Source organism: Myripristis murdjan, chromosome 6 (assembly GCF_902150065.1).
Source record: "Myripristis murdjan chromosome 6, fMyrMur1.1, whole genome shotgun sequence".
In the NCBI taxonomy this organism is placed as follows: Eukaryota; Metazoa; Chordata; class Actinopteri; order Holocentriformes; family Holocentridae; genus Myripristis; species Myripristis murdjan.
In genome coordinates, this window is record NC_043985.1 from 17,739,977 (window position 1) to 17,756,060 (window position 16,084).

Sequence of the window (16,084 nt, forward strand, 5' to 3'; positions counted from 1 at the left end):
CTGTGAATTTGACAGGGTTTTTTTCATCATGAGCAAGAAGACAGAAGTAAATTTGATTTTAAAGGTTATTAGGTCGCAGCAGTGAGTCCACTGTTTGATGTTGCGCTCCTGTCACCAGAAGGACAGATAAGGGGATTCTGCACATACCTGTTGACTCTGCTGCCAGTGTATAAATGGCAAGCTTGATGCTCCAAGCAAAACACGCACACACCCACACACATGTGCCTCTGCTGGATCTCAAAACGGGTTGCAGTCTTTGCAGTTCACCAACACAGGAGTACGATGTGAATTGCCATGTTTAAGTGCCTTAAGTTAGTGATAGAAATCCTGAATCCTCTTCACGCAGATTGGAGAGTCTAGAGATCCAGATGGACTCAGCACTCATGGTGAGTTTCTGTTTTTAACTTGGATTATTTCAACCCATCTTCCAGAATAACACACCAGCACTCAGTTTGGTGTCTTTTTGTTTCAGGTGTCCCTCTCTCTGCTTGGATTGGCTCTCGCCCTGCTGTCTCTCCCTGACCGTGTTTCACTGAGCAGTGTGTTTCACAACAGCTCAGGTAGGATTTGATTATTACTGGCAAGAACAACTGAGTCGCCCCTATCTGACTGCAGTATAGTTTTTTTTTCCCTGTTCATACTGGAGAGCAGACTAGATTTTCATGTTGATTTCAGGAACTGTGTATTTGGGCTCCATGTTTGTAGAGGAGGCTCTTCAAAGAGCAGTTGAGCTGACCGATGCTGCTTACGCTCGCACAAGTGAAAGGTAAATCTGTTGAGGAATTTGATTATCATTATCAAGTCAGGGCAATACCTTTATTGTCTTTGTACATGGACAATGAATTTGTACTTGTGACAAACTAAGTCAATGCCATAACTAATATAAATGACCTGCATATAAATATACGCACCTCTACACTTCCATACATACACACATACATATAGATAGATTAGGTCTAAAAGCCATTCTGGGGAGTAAAAATAATAAAACACCAAACTGAATGATAAAAACCTACTTGCTGCACATTGCCCATATATTGCACCTGCTCATGTCATTGTCTGTTATTGCACCTGTGCCCTGTGTGCTACATTGCCCGTACTGCACATATGTTTACTCGGTTCAGTTCTAACCCCCACTCTCTTTTCATCTAATAACAATATTGCAAAATGTGAAGTGTTTAACTTCTCTGAAACACAATACTGGAAGTGTGAACAAAGCTCTCCATGCTCTTGTGTGTCTAGAGTGAAGAAGTCTCTGTCGGAGGGCGCTCTGAGGCCCAGTGACCTCCTGGCCCAGTTCAAACAGACTGGACCCAGAACCAGGACGCACATCCGGGCCGCGGAGCTGCTGGACAACACGGTGGAGCTGATCAGGGAGATGGTGTACACTCACACCATGGCTCAGCCCGGCCCTGATGGTGCTGAACTCTGACAGGCATACAGTGTAGACTCTTTCCACAGCAGCCGGTTTTGAACAGCAGGCGTTGCCAAGTATATTAATTTAGGTTCTGTTCCATTTAGTTGTAGCAGAGCCAGGCTGCTGCTATTGCACATGCTGGAGAGGCTCTGGGATGTTGAAATGGAATTAATATATGTTATTAGTTAGAAATGTGATCACCTGCCACTTCATGTCAAAACAGCTGCTGTGAAAAAGATTTGTTCTTGTAATAGAAAAAAGTTGCACTAAATTATATTTTTTATTCATGCTGAAGCCAGAGTGATTCATTGTTTTTTTTTGTGTGTGTGTATTTTTTAGCAGATGTGTGCTGTTGAATTGGCAGGATTTATGACTGATGCATCAGTGAAATAATTGAATTATAACACCTCGAGTTATTTGCAAATAATTCCCAGCAGTTGTTTTGATCTTCACTAGATCGATTAATTGTCAATGACAGAAAAGTAAGCTATACAGTAATTGTACAAACACAGTGAACCCCAAACCGCAATTGAAAAGATAATTTCACTCCCTGCTTGAACAAATTATCACATTTATATTTTATTATTCATACAAATAAGTTAGGCTGTCTGTTGTTTTGTCCTGTGGCACACTCACTGATTTGCTCCAAACACTTTAAAAGCAACTGAATATTTGCAAATATGATCTTAATATTATTAATATTATTTGACCCTTCTTACTGTTGTGTCCATGTTTTCCAAAGAGCTGCTGAGTGGAGGAGACATGGACACTCTGCTGCAGGTGACGGGCTGCTCCTCTGAGCTGCAGAGGCCCCGCTGTCACACCGACTGTCTGTCCGAGCGATACAGATCCATCACAGGGGAGTGCAACAACAGGTCAGTGCCATCCCAAAAAAAAAAAAAAAACACAGTGATGGGATGCCTTTTTTTTTTCTTTCTTTTTTTAAATATCCTGAGTCACTTTGTGTTGAGAAGGTACTGCTTGTGTTGCTGTTCTGATCAGGCAATATCCCAGATGGGGCGCTGCAAACATTCAGTATTCCCGCTGGCTGCCTCCAGAGTACGAGGATGTGTGGGGGACGCCAAGAGGCTGGGACCCAGAGCACGCCTACCACAACTTCACCCTGCCTCCTGTAAGCTGCCCTCTGCATCCCTGGCTTTCTCACGCTCCTGTCAGCGGTAATACCTCCACCGGCAGTAACCGGGTCTGTCCTGCAGGTGCGGCTGGTGTCCCAGGAGGTTCTGTACACCCACAACGACAACATCTCTCTGGACTCCACTCTGTCCCATCTGCTGGTGGAGTGGGGCCAGTGGATAGACCACGATGTGGTCCAGACCCCGCAGAGTCCCAGCACAGCCGCCTTCAGGACAGGAGCGGACTGCACCCGCACCTGCAGCCAGGACACACCCTGCTTTCCTATTCAGGTTTTTTTTTTTTTTTTTTTTTTTTTTTAATATCCTGAGTAGGAATTAGCATTTTTGAGGGTGAATTAATCTTAATGGTTTTGCATGATGCTGTATGGATGCTCCAGCCAAAGGTTTATAGGTGAAATGATTCCAGTGTATCTACTACTATTGTTTCTTCAAACTGTGTTAAATGTTCTCATTGCATTCTGGGTTAAAATAATTTCTCTGTCAGTTGTCTGTTGTCAGGTTGAGGAACTTAAATCTCCAAGATGCCACCTATTCAGGAAATAGAAAAACAGGCTCGGTTTCATGCAGTTTTTAGTGAATCTAATGTAAACGTTGTTGTTTTTTTTAGCACATTTCATACAGCAATAAAGTCAGTGTGTATTTCATAAAACAAAATTAAAATGTATCAGAGCTAAAACATAAAAATTCAAATTACAGTTAAAACAAATGAGTTACATCATCAAAACATATAATCGTAAATAGAATTGTGTATCTAAAAGCTTTTCATAAACTAAAGTCAAGTATATTTATATAGTGCATATAGGAGAATGCTTTGGGTGAACATGACAGTTATCAAAGTTTGAGAGGTTTTCACCTCGACAGCAACAACATGTAACTTGTCCTCCCAGATCCCATTATCAGATCCTCGAACTGGGATCCAGAGCTGCATGCCTTTCTTCCGCTCTGCCCCGAGCTGCATTGGCAGACCGCAGCCCCATCGCCACCGAGAGCAGCTCAACGCCATCACCTCATTTGTGGATGCCAGTATGGTGTACGGCAGCTCCACCAGTCTGGCCTCGGCTCTGCGTAACCACTCGTGTCCTCTGGGCTCGATGGCCCTCAACTCCCAGCACTCAGACCAGGACCTCGCCTACATGCCATTCCTGCTCCGCCTGCAAACCCACCTGGACCCCTGCGGTCCTCGCAGGGGGGATAACACCAGTGCCTCGGAGGCATCAGATAGATCAACACACCAGGAGAACACCACGTCCTGTTTTCAAGCTGGTAAGCAGCAACAAGTAAATGTAATGACTCATCCAGTGTGTAAACGCGTCACTGGAATTTGTTTGCAATTGTTTTGTAGGTGATTCACGGGCCAATGAGCATTTGGGGATGATAGTGCTGCACACGCTCTTTCTGAGGGAGCACAACCGGCTGGTTAAAGAGCTACACCTGCTCAACCCTCAGTGGGGCCCTGACACTCTTTACCAGGAGGCCCGCAAAATCATGGGAGCCATTCACCAGGTATCACCAACAGCTTTTTCTACCTCAACTGGTTATGCCTTTAACTCTGTATGAACACCTACAGTGCACTGATTTGATTTAATCTTGACCACTCCAGATTCTAACATGGGAACAGTACCTCCCACGTGTCCTGGGGGAAAGTGCCATCTCGCATCTGATGCCTCCCTATGAAGGTTATAACCCTGAGGTGGACCCCAGCATCGCTAACGTCTTTGCAGCTGCTGCATTTCGTTTTGCACACGTCACCGTGCAGCCAGTGGTGTCCCGCCTGGGGCCCGGATACACCATCAGCCCCCAGCACCCTCCTCTGCCTTTACATCATTCACTGTTTGCTTCCTGGAGGATTGTGCAGGAAGGTAAAGAATGACGCTGTAGTCAAACGTACTCAAGTAACATGTCATTCACTCAGGTTTTCTTTCTGTGTCTTCTGTTTCTGTTTGCTCTGTGTATCAGGTGGTATAGATCCTGTGCTGCGGGGTTTGTTGCTGTCTCCGGCCAAGCTTCAGACACCGGGTCAGATGATGGTGGAGGAGCTGACAGAGAGGCTGTTTCAGGCACAGGGAGGGATGCCGCTTGATCTCGGTGCCCTGAACCTGCAGAGGGGTCGGGACCACGGCCTGCCTGGTACCAGCTCACTCACTTCTGGGCACAGTCATGAATACTCATGATACTCACGATAAAGCACCAATGGATCTCTCTCTACTTGTTTGCCATCTTCACTAGGGCTGCAGTCATGTCCATGTCTTCCCTCTCTGATATGAAAAGTGCTCTTGCTCTGTATTTTATTTTTGCTATTGTTTGACAGTATCATTCCCATGTTTTTAATTTGCCTTTGCAATATTCTGTGTTCATTTTGTTTATTCAAACAGTTCATTTAAAAGAGATTTACTCTTGTAATAGTTATCTTTTTTTGCATAGTAATTCAAATGTAAAGATATTGAATATCAGCTATCAGCCCCAAATTTGGAATAAATGGCAGTCTTAAAAACCCATACTGGTCAAACCCAAGCTGCAACTAAGGATTATTGTAATTGTGGGCTAGTCTGTCTGTTATTTTTTCAATAAATCCACTAATCATCTAGTTTGGAAAATACATAAGAATAAGAATTAAAAATGCTAATGGGACATTAGCCAAGCCCACAGTGTCTTCAGATTGCTTTTGCAGTCTGACCAGCAGCTAAAAAACACCTTAATTTTGGATATGAAGGGACAAAAGAAAGCAGATCTTAGCATTTGTGAAGCTGTAACCATCAAGTGTTTGGTATTTTTTACTTGATAAGTGATTCGACTAATCATTCCAGCACCAGCCTTCACTCATCCGTCAATCTGGCATTTCATTTGTCCTATCCTGTCCCACCAGGATACAGCTCATGGCGAAGGTTCTGCGGTCTCTCTGTCCCAAACAACGCATCAGAGCTGGCTGACATCCTGGGGAACGTCACTCTGGCCCACAAGTTCGTAGTCTTGTACGGGACGCCTCACAACATAGATGTGTGGGTGGGGGCCATCTCTGAGCCGGCTCTGCCAGGCGGCCGAGTCGGGCCGCTTCTGGCCTGCCTGCTGGCGAGACAGTTCAGAGCCCTGAGAGACGGGGACAGGTAAGATAAAAACCCTTTAAACTAAACTTAGTCAAGAGACAGTGGCCAAACATGTTAAGCCCAAATCTGTGTTTGTCTGTAAGGTTTTGGTGGGAGAGGGAAGGGGTGTTCACCAGCAGCCAGAGGAAACACCTCCGCACCGTCTCTCTATCCCGCATCATATGTGACAACAGCCACATCACCCACGTCCCTGCTGATCCGTTCACACGCACTGAGAGCCTGGAGGACATGCTGGCCTGCTCCCACCCCCTCATCCCCCACCTGGACCTCAGCGCCTGGAAAGAACCAGACACAGGTAGGGAAGAGCCAAAATGATAAAAATGGCGATAGATGATGATATGATGCAGTCAGGTTTTCTCTTCTGTTTTCTCTTCTCACTTCCCGGACTGACCTCTACCCCAGACCCCGGCTGTGGTCCAATACCCAGAATCCAGTCTGGCTACTCACTGCTCTGTGACTCCATGATTCTCTATCAGTGTCAATCCGGCTTCAAGCTCTTAGGCTCTTCCTCGGTCAGCTGTGATCCAGGCAGCCAACAGTGGAGCCCCGCACCGCCAACCTGCCACGGTACTGAACCTCAACTGAGTCGACTCAAGTGTGTAGAAAACGTGTTAATTGCTGAAATCTACAGCATGCTCTTTACTGATCACTGCAGATATTAATGAATGCCAAGAGCCGACGTCCCCTTGCCCCCCGGATATGGATTGTCTCAACATACCAGGTTCCTATATTTGTTCAGGTCAGTTCATCTTATTATTCATGCAGGAGCTATTTCAACATTCATAACATATTAACATCTACCAGTCATCACTTCATCAACTCTATGATTCTGATCGATCCTTCTTGTAATTGCTCTGCGATCCAGACGTGAAGCCTTCTTCGCTGTCGGCTGTCTCTGTTGTCACTGCAGTTGTAGCAGTGATTGGTGGAGCCGCCCTGCTGGTTGTCATCATGATTTGTTGTCAAAGGTAAGGCCACTGACGCTGCAAGTCAAAATCATGGCCTGTTTAAGTGACAGGATCTAGCCAAGATTTCACCATTTCATAAACATATCATAGAATTACTGTCTAGGTTTCAGTGCCATGCTTGGCTCCAATCAAGACATCAGAGAAATTTACTTTCAACCATTGCTAAAGCTTTACACATTCAGTATATTATAATGTAGAGCTAGGCAAGATATCGATATCAGTACCATGATATGAGACTAGATATTATCTGTGGTAAGTCAGTTTAAGCCCTCCTGGTTTTAAAAGGGGCATTAAAGTAAAGGAATGCAGTTTCCAGAACTTATGAACCTTGCTGTTCTGTTATTCGCCTCTCTTTGTAGAGTCATTATATCCGCATTGCTGATGAGTGTTTATCAAATATCCTCTGTGTAAATACATCAAAGTATCAATAGTTATCAATACCGCTATACTGCCACAATATCTATATCAAGGCATTTGGTCAACACACATTTAACTCAGGAAGAAATGCTGAGGAAGGCCAAGTGCTGAAACATTTTGTGTGCGTTTTGTGTGCTGCTGTGTAAATTAAAAAGTTTATATATTTTATCTGTAAGTGCTACCGATTATCATAGTTTGAGGTTTTGATTAGACCATGCCAGTTTTTCTTTTTGCAATGACATTGCTTGAAACATGAATGTTTCAATCTAGGGCTGGGCAATAAGGACAAAACCAAATACCACAATAACAATATTGTGATGAATTTTTAATGACTGTTGATACTTTCTTAAAGCACTTCCACAATGAGATTTTTGATGAACAATCCTTAGAAATTTGTCTATTTTATTTTTATTCATCCTTTATGTAGCCAGGAAGGTCCCATAAAATTTGGTTTAAGACAGCAGCACCATTAGTTTCACATTTTAAAAAAAGCAAAAAACAATTTCACACATACCAGCGATATCCAAATACAGTCCACCTCAAGTCAAGGAAATTATGTAAAACGTGTATATGATGACAAAGCAGGTGGAAGCAAATAATTGAAAACTTACAAAACTAATAAGTCCAGAAAATTGCATTCCTTTGCCATGATGCAACAGGAAAAGCAGGAAAAGACAAGTCTTACACCAAATGACGGTATTATGACATCCAAAATTCCAGATGATATTTAGTCTTATATCATGATATCAATATATCAATATACTGCCCAGCCCTCCTTCAGTCTGTTTTTCTTGCAGATATTTCCCAAAGAAAGAAGAGCTGGCCGGCTCTTCTTGTGGTGGATCTTGCAAGGAGAACAGTTAACCAGCCACTTTGTCCACCTGACATATGAACTCATTTCTTCAAAGTCAAATCTTAAAATGACTTCCTGTGGACTATTAACGACCGTTGTGTATTTCATTGTCTAAAGTAGACTGTATTTCATGTCTCATTAAAGTCAGTTTATAACAAATCTTTATCATACTGCACCTGAACAGATGAAAATGTGTTTTCTAAGATAAGTAGCTGTGCTTTAAAGCATGAGTGCCTCCCTGGGAGTGATGTTACACTTAGTCCTCTGGTTATGTCACCCTGAGCTCTGTGACTCAGCTCATTCATTACATGTCAAGCTCTGTTTGTTCAGGTTCCATTGTAATTTAGTATGACAAGCCCATAGAAACAGAACAACAGGCTCACAAAGGTCTTTTGAATCCACAAAACAAAGACTTACTGGAATGCCGGCTCCAACAACAGATTTTCATACCATAATGCTGTTCTGAGCGGGACACACACGCAGCATGTCGGATCCCTGTGCCATATTTCCCCGCATAAACCTGTTAGGCAACCGTGGGTGTGCTTTTAGTCTTGGGGCAGCCAGGCAGTTCTCGGTGATGACCTCAATCTAGCGCCACATCAGTGACTCGCCCCAGATGAAATAGGTCTCTGTGTCATCCGGTTCTGCAGGCTGATGTGGATTAGGGTGCTGACTCATCATTCCCAAACTTGAGCTAAACCTTCCTTATGAGAGTTCTTAAGAACAGCAGAGACAGCTTTACAGTCAAACTAGTTAATCCATTTAATTTAATTTGTTCAGACACAGAAAAGGTGGTTTAGCTACAATTCCTTGTCTTTAATGGAGTGTATACACTAGACGGCAATTGTATATCAGTACACTGAGATTAGGAACTTCCAAACCCGTAAGGCTAAGAAGCAGTTATTGCACTTTTTTATCACTCAATATTCTTCATTTTTACCTTCGAAGACCGTGTGTGTAAAAATTAGCTACTATCAAAACTATACTATGAGGTAAAACAAGGAATATACATTGCATATTATGGCTATGTACTGCATTCATGCAAAGTCATTTATGGCTTATATGTACATACTGTGGATTGCAGAGGTGCAAAGCTACAGTTGTAACAGTTGTGCATATTGCAATCGTTTCACTTGTATTAAAGCTTGTTCAAATTCCAACTATATAGCAAAACATTCACTATTTTAAGTGTGGGACTGCAATGCCTACTTGATTAACAATGTATTCGATTAGATAGTACAGACCAGTCTATCATGAAGCTGTTTTTTTTTTTTTTTTTTTTTCCAAGATGTAAGAATGTGGAAGCTATTTCCATACCCAAATGCAGGTGCTTCAGTTGTGTGGACCATGTAAGGCATCTAGAATATGTAATACAAGAGTGTATCAACAAAATGAAGGCCATGCAGACTAAACTTCTTGGCTATAGTGCTCATGAGGTGAAAACACTTGCAAGTAATTTAATGATACTGGCAAATATGTTGTTCATCTAAAAAGAAAAGAAAAATCTTCCCAAATCACTGCTCTGTGGATACCACATGGATACAACCAAACAACCAACCCAGTAAACTTCTGTCACATACATAATTATGGAAGCATGCAATACTTGAGGTAAGAGATCAACTATCCTTGTGCTGTGCTCAGCATTTTTATAGACTAAGGCCTGCCTTAAGATACGAGGAATCTATTCTGTCAGTCGACATAAAGAATAATATAATCCTGCATGCTTGCTGTGGGAATGACTGGAGGACTGTAGTTTGCTCCGTGCCCTGCATGATATGCAAAAACATACCTCATGTACTCAGGGTTAACAATCTGTCCTCCAAAATAAGATATTTTTACTTCTTTCTAGGAGTGGCTGGATAAACTCTAATTGTCTTACTGCATAGCCAAAAATGGCACAAATCGCATTTTCTGTTTCCCTTGTTAGCCGACCTCTACTACAGCAGTGATGCAGTATATCCAAAAAAAGCAGTCCTGGATCCAAGACCTGTATGTTACCACAGTTAAACCCACACTTGTCCAAATGATCAAGTTTGTGGGGTCATGGGGACATGTTGGTGCTCTGGGTGCTTGTGTGGATTGTCAGGTCCGCTCCTCTAGCCCTGGTCAGTGAGGTAGAAGCCCAACTTGGCCACCGTCATCTCCCTGCGGAGACGCATCACCTCCCAGAACATCTGCTCCGCTGGTCAAGGGCCAGAGGAAGAGGAGTGCATGTCAGTGTGTTGCTGTCAAAGGCAGTAGTGAAGTAAATTCTCTCATTTAAAATTGTTGACGTCTTGGGCCTGTTTGTTTTGTGTGCTTTACTTGCTTTTATATATACACTATAATCAGTGCGTGCTTGTAAAAGAAAGCTTGCTCTAAATAGCCCTCCCTGTTATAATAAAGGTTATAATAGTAATAAAAATGCCAGTATACAATAAAAATCACATATCAACTGAAATTCAAATAGATGACTTACCATCATGTCTCACCAGGCCCTGCTGGATGTAGCGGATATAAGTAAAAAAATTGCAAACAGCAGTGATCTGGTGGGGTGAAACAAGCACAAGGTCACGCCATCACATGTAACACCAAACAGTAGCAACAGCACTGTATCTAATGAAGGTCACACAGATAAAGTGATAGTTACCCGCGCTCGGCTGGAAGGAGAGATGTAATAGTAGCTCCCCTTGTCACCGAGTTTAATGCGATGACGGCAGAGCCGGGACATGCCGCTTAATGCACACTTTCTGTGAGGCAGAGAGAGATCAGCTGTTAAAAAGTTAGAGTTAAAAGAACTGGAGACTCGCTGTCGTTACTTTATATCTCTGCCAACACCGCAGATGAGTTACATCCAGTCATCTAATATCAGCATTAGGACATTTAACTTTAAAAGCTGCTCAATGAGACAAAAAATGAGAATACATTAAAGTTTCTGAGTGCGGAAAGAGCTGACATGTTTCAGAGTAGCAACAGCTGAAAAGAGGCGATGCATGATCAGAGTGTGTTAGTCACTGGCAGGGGAAAATGCTGTAGCTTACATTCATATCTGAAGAGACATGCAGAACCCCATCCTCTCCATGTATTTAGTTTTGGTCATGGCTGCACATTTGCATCAAATAGCAACAGGGTAAATAAACAACTAAGAAAGCGATTTTAATAGTCAGCTTTTCAGAAGCCTGGATGGGGAGTCTTTAAATGATGCTGATTTCTGTTAGTGAAAAGATTAAGGTGATTCATTCCTGGAAGGACTTACGTCTCTATTGCTGCTCTTAAACCACTGGAAAAAAAAGATTTTTTAAAAATCAGACAGTGATTAGAAATATGTGCTCTCTGATTTAACCCCTCTGAGATACTTGGTGAGACAGTGAGAATCTTTTATTTGCTCAAAACAGAAGAGGTAAGAACCCACAACCAAATTAGACAGAAGCTGCAGTGTTGACTTGACTACTATTTAGCCGTGAACAGTGAAAGACAGGACAGAGTGATGGTTATTATTATTTTTTAGATGTGAAACGAGTAGGGTGACTCACTTAGGGCCTCCACACTCTACAGCTGAGGCTTTGACCATGGGTAATGCCGACATGGCCACAGGCTCGATGGTCAGAGAGTTCTTCTCCACTGCACTCTGCACCGACTGGGACAGCTGTGGGAGCGCAAGAATCATCATGTTAGCATACCTTCACACATGAACATATGGCAAATACAACATAGCATAGCATATATCTACAAAGAAGCAGCGCTGGCCTCAGATCTTGTGAAGGAGAGGCAGGGCCCGATGTCCTCCCTGTAGATGCGGCTCAGGAAGGCCGAGGTGCGGTCCAGACTCGGCTGCTCCTTCCACATCAAAAATTCTGCATAGAGAACTGTGTCCATCTGTAAAGAGGAGACATTCGCTATGACTCACTCAACTGTAAGCTGACAACTGCTACTGTCCAACTTTCAATCCATCAGTTAGCTCTTATGCAGTTTAGGGGCTTTGGCAGAGTGACGTAGGCAATCGCAATCGCCCCCTGTGTGAAGACAAAGAGCAGAAACAACCAAGAGAAGTTCTGTGTCCAGTTACCAAGCAGTAGCTACCCCTGCAAGACTAGCACACAGCTACCTGGTCTAAGGCATGTAGTTACCTGTCTGAGGTGAGTCCCTAGCCCCTCTCCCTGCTCCTGCCAGTAAGGGTCAGAGGTCACATTGACAGAGTGTCCAGAAACCAGGCACAGAATCAGAGAGAGGAGAGCAGGAACAGCAGGCTGAGAGAGGAAGAGAGACAAGGGAGAGAGAGAGAGAGGAAGACACGGGAGAGATTACAAGTGAGGGAAAGAGAGGCCAAAAAGCACAGAGAAGAGAAAATTAGGAACATGGCACGGGTTATATGAAAGGCTGGAAACAGGGCTGAGGGTTAGGAATAGAAATATACAGGCATTAATGGAAGCAAAAGAGAAGTAAAGGAGAGTCCAGTGTATATGATTCTTTGGCGACATTTTTGTTTTTCTGTCAATGGAAGACACCGGTTTACCTCTCGATCCTCTTTGGCCACTGGCTGACTGTTGACGGAGGATTGCTCGAGCCTCGCAGGCGTGGGTGGAAGAGCACCACTGGCGCTCTTGTTGCGGATGTGGCCCCCGCCATGTTTGTGCGACCCCCTGGTACTTGGAGACTGCAGCTGCGGATGGAGTTGGCGGTTTGGTGAGGACGGAGTTGAGGTCAACACCAGAGTCTTGAGCGCTGTCACTTCCGCTTGCAGGACATCAATCTAGGAGCCAGACAGAGAAAAGACATCACAAATAACAAATAAATAACAGTAATGAGAGAAATCCAGTGATGTTTCATTGCTGCTGACAAATGATAACCTTATAGAGAGACAGTTTGAGTCATTAAGTACCTCTGACCTTGTATCTAAAAAAGAAACTTTGTATGATTTAAAATAGCAGACTTATTTTCAGATAAACCTTCATGCATATTTAAAAAGATATTGTGGTCTGAAGATGGGTTTCGTGGGTCGTAGGGTCATGAGAATTAAGTATCGCCTTAAGTTTTAACTGGAATATAAAAGGAATGACATCAAACACACCTTCCCCTGAGCCTCCTTTAGTTGTTTCTCCGCTGCTGCTTGTTTGACATTAGCTTCACGTACCATCTTGTGAGCTTCCTGTTGTGGAGCACATTCACACACTCAGACAAAAGTCAGCATATTGCAGAGGACTCCAGTCTGGAAGATGATAACACTCCAGATTTAAATTTACAATAGATCTAATGTTATTTTTTAAAGGAGTGGCACCCTAATGCAGGTCATCATCTCATCACATCTGATAGCACAGCTTGTCTCACCGTCGGGGCGTTAATGTGTCAAAATGACGGTGCACTCAGCAGAGTTTGTGGCTGCGTGCAGAGTTTATCATTACTGCTTACCTCAAACAGACTGGCAGTCAGCTCCTCCAGCTCCTGCTCCAGCTGATCCCTGACCTGCGACAGACGCTCACACTCCTTATCTTTCAGCTTCAACTCCTGGGACAACAAAGGACCACTGGGTGAATTCAACTGGAATTAAGCGTTGGGAAGGACACTGCATTGTCTTGCTATTTTTCAGGTCACACATTGTTTTGTGTGTGCACACGCATTTGTGTGTGTGTGTGTGTGTTAACATAAAACAGGCTGCAACACCTTTTTAGCGGCATCCAGCTGTTCCCTAAGGATTTCAGAGCCCTTCTCCCTGATTTCCTTTTCTCTGATTTCCAGCGAGGAGCTGCGAAGCCGGGAGATGCCATCATGGCCCCTGCCTGAGGTGGAGCTGCCCCCTCCCTGAGGCACGGGCCCGGCCTGGCCTGCACCCTCCACTCTGGGCTCTGGATCTGGATCCAGATCTACCAACCTTCACAAGACCACACGCAAAAAAATACATAAGTACATACAAACAACATGCACAATAACAGTACATTTAGCATTCATGTTCCTTTAATTCTGTGGTTGATTTACATTGAGTTTACACCAGATAATGACGTGTCGCTGTACTGTAGGTTAATGTGAGTATACGATGTAATACAGGTTCCCAAACAATGTCAAGCAGCTCACATCACAAGACCCATATCTCATAAGAAACCTGTAGTTTATCAGGTGTGCCCATCAGGAGTGTGAAACCTCAGGCTTAGAGCAGTGATTGAAATAACTCAACTGATTTAATAGTTTGAGCCAACCCTATTTAACTTGTGGGGGGCTCCTGGAGGGACCCGGGACCCCAGTTTGGGACCCCCCCTGGTTTAGCTGCATTAGCATTCTCAACAATTCATTTTCATTGCAGCCACAGACACTACACACACTCCTCTCTCCAAACTACCAAGTTCGTGTTGAAACTGACTTTAAACCGCAGGCAGAACAGGCAGTATCCTGTTCGACGTTTTTAATGTAGTTTTTCATAACCGAGATTTCCATCTGTATCCGCCCTTGTCCTCTGTCGCTGTCTCTCTCTCTCTCTCTCTCTCTCTCTCTCTCTCTGTTTGCAGAACAGATTTATTTAGCCTACCTCCTATCTCTCCTGTCAGTGACCGCGATGTAACATCAGGTCCGGCTGGGCTTCCCCTCAGTTTCCTTCCAGTTGTAGCTGCTGTTACATGAAGCAGATATTGTTTTGTTTGTATCGAGCTGGCTGGTTTCGGGGAAGCTAATCAGACTAGTTTTAAAGCAGCGCTACAGTGTAAGAGGAGGAATGCGGACGCTGACGTCGGCAGCAGCAGCAGCCAGGACGGAGCCACCAAAGTTGACTAATGTTATTATGTCCGCGACTTCGTTTCGGCTCTACCTTGCTGCAATATTATACAATGATTTTTCCCCCTCACCTTATCTAATTTTTCATCCCAGTGGGCAAAAGAGACGAGGTTTTTTTTTTTTTTTTTTTTTTTTTTTTTTTGTCGGTCTTGCCCCCTCTCAGGAGTCACATGACAGCTCATCCCCTCCCAGCGCCCGGCACGCAGTCCGGACCGGCCCAGGAACTGACTGGGGCCACACTGGCATGTCCTCATCTCCCAGTAAACCCAGGCTATAGATGCCATATAACTAGGGCTGTCTCTTTTTTATGTTTTAACAATGCCACAACACATGACAGACTGTTTATCTGTTACAGTGTTGCTTTTATAGGCTTTCCTATCCTTTTCCTACCAGGACTACCAGGAGTATAGTGACCTTACCATAGTGCCAGTAGTCTGTATCATCATTGTAGACCTATCCTATATATTTCTAATTTTTTTGTAACATTTGGTGTAACATAAATATATTATTAGCTATAATTTCTTCTTCTAAAAAAAAAATATCCCAGATCTACAGACATGGGTTGAAGACCTACAAGCCAACACTAAGTTGTAGCCGGAGTGAGGAGTTGTGTTATTTTATGTTAGAATTTGATTATCTGCCTGCAGAATGTCTGTCTGGGAGAAATGATCTGTGACTGATGTTTCATCTTCAAAAGGCTATCTATGTTTGCAGCAAAACAAATGATTCACTGGACTTGTCAGAGCATGATGTTGTGAAAACAGATTTCCTAAACCAGTCGTTTCCATACTTTCTTCACATCAAGGACCTGTAAACAGAGCCATATTAGACCGAGCACCCCAGTTAATAGATTTTGTCTGTTAACCCTATCCCTAACAAAGTGGAGAGTGAAACCCATTATCAAAATTGTCATCTTCATATGTAATCCCACTGAGCTGCATCCCACTGAGTGAAATGGTGGTGAAATTAAACAATTGCAATTTTTTCTGGGAAACCATGAAATTCCTGCAAGGACTCCTTGTGGGTGGGGGTGTGGTCCTTGACATGAATACGTGACCATTTTAACCACTTCCAGATTTTTTTTTCTTTTTTCTGCCCATGCAAGTAATAACATGCCATCTTTGTTATCCCAGTGCCTGAGGATATAACAACTCACTTCCCAACAGCGCACCCATCTTCAGTTTTGTTGCTGGACTTGTGTCGCGCTGCTGGCTGTCCCGGGATGCCTGGCTTGCCGAAGAAGGTTGCAGAGGAATACACTGCTATTCCAGATCTGCCTGCCTTCAGGATTTCATATCCTGGGCTGGATAATGCTGCAGATGGTGGTGAGGAGGAAAGCTGGACTCTGTGAATTCCCTCAAAAGCATCCATGTCTCAGGCAGTGCAAAGACCCATCAGCAGCTCCTGTTGCTGCTTTCTGCTGGATCACAACAGTAGCC

At 43.7% G+C, this 16,084-nt stretch overlaps 2 protein-coding genes across 2 annotated transcripts; one reads left to right on the top strand and one right to left on the bottom strand.

Annotated features, from left to right (window-relative positions):
- The first annotated feature begins 1,378 nt into the window (after nt 1–1,378).
- Nucleotides 1,379–7,921, top strand: epx (eosinophil peroxidase). Its single transcript, XM_030053529.1, has 14 exons — nt 1,379–1,418; nt 2,160–2,292; nt 2,420–2,549; nt 2,635–2,841; nt 3,459–3,834; nt 3,914–4,074; nt 4,172–4,430; nt 4,528–4,698; nt 5,435–5,672; nt 5,756–5,967; nt 6,075–6,239; nt 6,328–6,411; nt 6,538–6,640; nt 7,855–7,921. Exons 1-14 carry the CDS (start codon nt 1,379–1,381, stop codon nt 7,919–7,921), a joined length of 2,346 nt encoding a protein of 781 aa, XP_029909389.1.
- A 905-nt stretch (nt 7,922–8,826) lies between these two features.
- rab3il1 (RAB3A interacting protein (rabin3)-like 1) lies at nt 8,827–13,754 on the bottom strand. Its single transcript, XM_030054519.1, has 9 exons — nt 13,548–13,754; nt 13,296–13,391; nt 12,958–13,035; nt 12,403–12,639; nt 11,637–11,765; nt 11,423–11,535; nt 10,540–10,639; nt 10,369–10,435; nt 8,827–10,092 (listed from the first exon to the last, which is right to left on the bottom strand). The coding sequence occupies exons 3-9, from the start codon at nt 13,021–13,023 to the stop codon at nt 10,007–10,009; spliced, it is 798 nt and encodes a 265-aa protein (XP_029910379.1). The 5' UTR covers nt 13,024–13,035; nt 13,296–13,391; nt 13,548–13,754; the 3' UTR covers nt 8,827–10,006.
- Nucleotides 13,755–16,084: the final 2,330 nt, after the last annotated feature.